Source organism: Rhamphochromis sp. 'chilingali' (genome assembly GCF_963969265.1).
Source record: "Rhamphochromis sp. 'chilingali' genome assembly, chromosome: 19".
Classification (NCBI taxonomy): Eukaryota; Metazoa; Chordata; class Actinopteri; order Cichliformes; family Cichlidae; genus Rhamphochromis; species Rhamphochromis sp. 'chilingali'.
This window is the reverse complement of record NC_137946.1, coordinates 22249659-22254929: the sequence shown is the minus strand read 5'-3', so window position 1 is coordinate 22254929 and position 5271 is coordinate 22249659. Positions and strand designations below refer to the sequence as shown.

At 41.0% G+C, this 5271-nt stretch overlaps 1 protein-coding gene across 1 annotated transcript; it reads left to right on the top strand.

Annotated features, from left to right (window-relative positions):
* Positions 1-1582: 1582 nt before the first annotated feature.
* sowahaa (sosondowah ankyrin repeat domain family member Aa) lies at positions 1583-4479 on the top strand. The gene has a single exon (XM_080867403.1). The coding sequence runs from the start codon at positions 1741-1743 to the stop codon at positions 3214-3216; it is 1476 nt and encodes a 491-aa protein (XP_080723529.1). The 5' UTR covers positions 1583-1740; the 3' UTR covers positions 3217-4479.
* The last annotated feature ends 792 nt before the right edge of the window (positions 4480-5271 follow it).

Genomic DNA, 5271 nt, shown 5'->3' with positions numbered 1-5271 from the left:
CAAACTGCAGTTCTTCTAATGTCCACTTGCAGCCTGCTCGATGAGTAAGTCAGTCTGTATTAATTACAATGTTGATGTTAAAGTGCCCAACTTTATCAGGAGAAATAGAAGGAAGGTCGGAAAGAGTTGCACTGCGTCTTTGAGGATCTCAAGAGCACATACTGGAAGAATTAAAAGAAGTTAAAGTGACTAAGTGGCATTTTAAAAGGCTGGTACAAAAAGGCTTTTGGCCTCTATGGATAGTGCCCCCCTTCATTGGGGAGATGCATAACTCATCCATGTGGATACTGGAGTTGGGTGTGTGGCTGTCTGATTGACAGGCACAGTCTGCCGTGATAGTGATGTGTTGTATGGCCATGTTGGTGGTGTTCCTGCATCATTATAATAATGTTGGTCCACAATGCTGATGTGATGTCATAGCTTGATGACTGTGATGAGAAAGGACAAAAAAATCCATTTGTTTATATAAAAATCTCTTCTGAAACAAATGTTAAGCATTTCAAGTGTTTTCCTTATTAATTAATGCAATTAAATAATAAAGTTAGGTTTGCTGTTAGCCACATTTAGGTTCCTCATCCTGGTTTGCTTGGGATAGTTTTTCATTGCTTTAGTTAACTTCTTGGTTAATGCTAACTGAATGCTCACACAACATGACTGACCAGTTGTAATGTTTATTCTGGAACAACATTATGATGAAGATATAAGATATATAAGATAGGAACAAAACTAACCTGGCGATATCAAATCGTATGTGGTGAAATTATCTGACAAATACTATGGCTCGCTGCGAGGTACAGACTATCAAAGAAGTCTTTGGTTCAGTTTTGTGGAGTAAAATTGCAGCAATTTATTAGCCCAATGCAGTCAACAAGATAGGATGGCCACAACAGCCACAACAATGATGCTTCCAATCAGATGGGTGAGGTCACGTTGCTATGTCCATCTTTTATTTACAGTCAGTGATGGTAACAGATTATATAACCTATATGACATTTTCAAAATACAAAAAAGAAATAATGAACCCACATTTCATTATAAAATATATGTAACTAGATTGTAACCACAATGATTTATTAATTAATTTATTTATTATTTTTAATCTTTAAATTCCATTGTCACCATTGTTTACAACAACTTATTTTGTTTGTTTGCTTTTCTTGAAAAGGGGGAAATTACTTTTTTTAATGTGGCTGCATTAGTTTGTATATTATTATTATTTATTTATTTATTTATTTATTACTTTATTATCATTATTATGATTAATATTATTTAAAGTGTAATATTTTCAGTGTTGAAGTATAACCCTTGCATATAAAGTATAATCCTTATTACAAACATTTCATGTTTGTGAGTACAGTACCTACATTTCAACACCTCATGTGAGCCTAATCCAACATTTTTAGCCTAATTACCAAATATTTTCTCCTTATCATTTATATGTACTTGTAGCCTACGAATAGGAACAAAGTGATGCTTTTTGTTTTATTTTACTGAGGTCTACTTTGTTGATTTACCGAAATTTTTGAGCATAAGAATGTTGAACTACTTTGCTCATAGTAAAATATGTACATACATTATTCAAATTGTCCACGTCCTCACTTTCCCCGGAAAGAGCCTCCTCCAGGTGTGGGGAGGAGAGGGAGCGTCCAGGTAAAGCGGTCTGTACCGTCACACGGATAAAGGTGTAACACACCGCGCAGCTGTAAGGAGCTTTCGCTTTTTTCTTTTACAGCTTTAATAATGATTTTGACACAAGAATCCATCCTGTCTTTGCTGGTAGCGGAGGGTGGAAGAGTGAAGAAATCCGACCTGGTTGATAAGTTCAGAGAGTCGGTGGACACCGCGGATCCCGAAGAAAGAGAACGGAATAGGGAGCTTTTCAAGACTTTTGTCAACAATGTAGCGTTTGTGAAAGAAATCGACGGCGAACGGTATGTTGTCCTGCGGAAAACCTATCAGCATTTGTTGGAAGGTCCAAAGATCCATGTGGAAAAGCCTGAAAATGAAAAGATCCCGCTGACAGGTGAGCAGCAGCGCCCACCTGCGCAGGCTGGAAGCTCTGAGGATCAGGGAGGTGTTCAATCAGCTGTTACTGAACCTGATCAGGAAGAGGCAAGTGAAAGTAGTGACCATCCCACAGAACTGCTTTCTCCCATACAGATGGCACTGCAAAGGAGTAAATTTGCAAGTGTACGACTTAAAAGGTCGCTGAATGTTGATGTCCAGCTGCAGGATAGAAAGGGAATTAACTGCTCAAATGCGCCTGTAAAGACCAAGCCATATGCCTTGCCTCTGAGGATGCCCCCCAGCGCCACTAAAGTGGAGATCCACAAACTTAAGCCTGACCCAGATGAACCCGAAGAACAACTAAAAACAGATGCTTTCAGGGACAAGAGAAACAAACTTAAGCCTGACCCAGATGAACCCGAAGAACACCCAAAAACGGATGCTTTCAGGGACAAGAGAAGGATGCCTTCTGCGGAGAGCAGCACCGGCTCACCCCAACTAAGGAGGGCAGCGAAGAGCACCAAGGCATCAGAGGAGCACAAAGACACCAGGATTCCCTCTATGTTTCCCCTGGAGCACTCAGAGCATCAGTGGCTCGTCAATTGTGCCGCCGGCCACTGGAGCCAGGCTTACGGCCTGCTGCTCAGAGACAACCAGCTGGCCGAGAAGAAGGACTTCATGTCAGGGTTCACTGCTCTGCACTGGGCAGCCAAAACTGGGAACAGCGACATGCTTGTGAAGATTATCGAAAAAGCCAGGCAAGGAGGGGTTCACGTTGACATCAATGCAAAAACACACGGGGGATACACTCCTTTGCACATTGCTGCATTGCATGACAAGCAATATATCATTGGCATACTGGTGAAGGAGTACGAAGCCAACATAAGCATCAGGGACAACTATGGCAAGAAGGCCTACCACTATCTCCACAAAGACGTTTCTGAGTCTGTGAGAGAGATGCTTTGTAAGCCCAAACCCCAGCCGGCAGAGGACAGGGCCCTGCATGAGAAAGAGGAGCTGGATTTGTTCCCGGATCTCTCCAAGGGCCTGCATTCAATAAGCCGCCTCTTTCAACCAAACGTGACAGGCCACAAAAAGAAGCACAAGCAGCGGCCGGGCCTGTACTCCCTGAACAACGACCCCATCGAAGAGGGAGAAGACAGCGGCACCGGCTTCAGGCACAGGCCCATGTCAGATGTTTTTATGTGAAAGCAAAGCTCTTCCCTGACGGAAAACACACCAATGACCTTAAAAGGATTTGGTTAATGCTCTCTTTTTTTATTTTTAGCCTACTTTCTGCAGTTATTATTGGAGATAATGATACAAAAAACATGTGGAGGGATTCTATAGAAACACAATTTAAGTGGTTAAGATCAAAGAGAAAAGATTTAAAAAACCTCGAGGTCAGCAGACGCTGTGTGTGACGTTACCTGCATGAGGTGAATGTCAGACAATGGTGGCTCCTGTGAGTCGTCTTATTACTCACACAAGTGTGGGCTTTTGTAGGTGTGGCCCCTTTAGTCTGTCTGTTTTCAATTGAACTGAGCTTTAAAGTTGTACAGAGAATTTTCTACTGAGTCATTTCAATTAAGACCAAAGCATCATCACCTGAGAGGAATCTGCGTGTTCAGCAAACTGGTAATAAGGACTAATGTATAATATCACAGCATTACAGTCACAGAAGTTAGCATGTGGAACAATTGTACAGACAAAGTGGAAAAAAATAGTACATCACTACATAACTTCACAGACCAGCTGAAAAACAACAAACTGAATGAATATAGGAAATGTTCCTCTCGGTGATTGAGTTGTTTCATTGTGTTCTTATGAAGCCTTGTCTTCATTTTTGTTGTTTAAGGTGAGAATAACCCTCTTTTTTTGTAAAAAAGGAGTAGGTCTCAATAAGTGTTTAACTTCTAAATACACCCGTTGAGGTGTAGTATGTATATAGTATGTAAAATTTAAGATGATTTCATATTGTGTTTATATATCACACATGGAGTGTTAGGATGGTTTCCTTGTTTTTTCTTCTGTTTATGTTTTTTATATGAATACTATAGCCAGAATTAACCCCTGGAGGGTCCTAGAAAAATGCATACACTATCGGACCTAGAGCCACAAATCGACCCAAGACCCTCCAGGGAAAATAAATGTAGTGGTTTAGACCAGTTTTCCAGTTCATGCCATTAAAAAAATTAAGGTGTCTGTTTATGTAATCGAGCTTCCATGTCCGATAAGTCGTGCCATGAATTCTCTTCCACTGTGATGTCGAACGGGCTGTTTTTCTTTTAACCACAGACTTTAATCTGGTTGATCTTTTTTTGTTTTTGTCAAAGTACCCATTCTTATTCTTCTTTTGATTTCAAGCTAAAGCGTACATACTGACAGGAAGTGAATGCAGAATAAAGACATTCTGTTACTCATTTACTGAGATCAAGACTTGACTTGCTCTGTGTTTTCATTTATGAGCAAGAAATGCAGTGCAGTGATCTCACAAAGCAGGCATGCGCAAACAGGGAAAAAAAACGAGGTGTTAATTTATAGGGGAATTAAACTTCCAGTAGAGAAAAATATAATTGTTTTGGAAAGAAGAGACTTAAATATTTGTGCCTCTGAGGGCAGGTTTAGAAGACTAAGCTATTCACTGCTTCACTTTAAAATAGATTAATTATTAAAGGCTGTAAAGCATTAAAAAATTCCCCCGAAGGAAGCCGACTCTGGATTTCACTGTAACATAATCAAATTTACAACAAAAAAAAAAAGGGGGGGGGGGGGGTACAACTTGTATCATTCATTAAGGCCGCACAGGTGCTCCATAAATCATTAATGCCCCTGTATTTGCCAAGTAATTCTCCAGGCTTGGCTACATCTCCTGACTTGTCGAGACAGCTGTGATTAAGCCAGGTAAGCATCTGGCATTGAATGTGCGTGGCTGAAAGATCAGAACGAGCTTTGCATACACTTAACTCAGTGTGTGCTGAAAACTGGAGGTAAACGAGAGGCAGGAGAGAGCGGGAAGAAATAGCAACATTTAGAAATAGTAGGCCAGCTCACTATCCCGCCGTTCGCCTGCCCTTGACTCGTCTCCCTCTGCTTCTTGCGTGTCTCGTTATGTCACTTTCCCAGAAGCGTACATTGTTTGTACGTCAAGATGATGTTTCATCTCAGAGCCTCTGGGCTTTATTAAGCAAATGTTCTTTTCTGTGGCTGCTGCGGGGAGGAAACCCAACACGGGTTCAGAGAGCTAGGAGAGTCAGCACATAG

Bases quoted from the DNA above. Each gene is read 5' to 3' on its own strand.
- sowahaa (XM_080867403.1), top strand. From the start codon at position 1,741: ATGATTTTGACACAAGAATCCATCCTGTCTTTGCTGGTAGCGGAGGGT.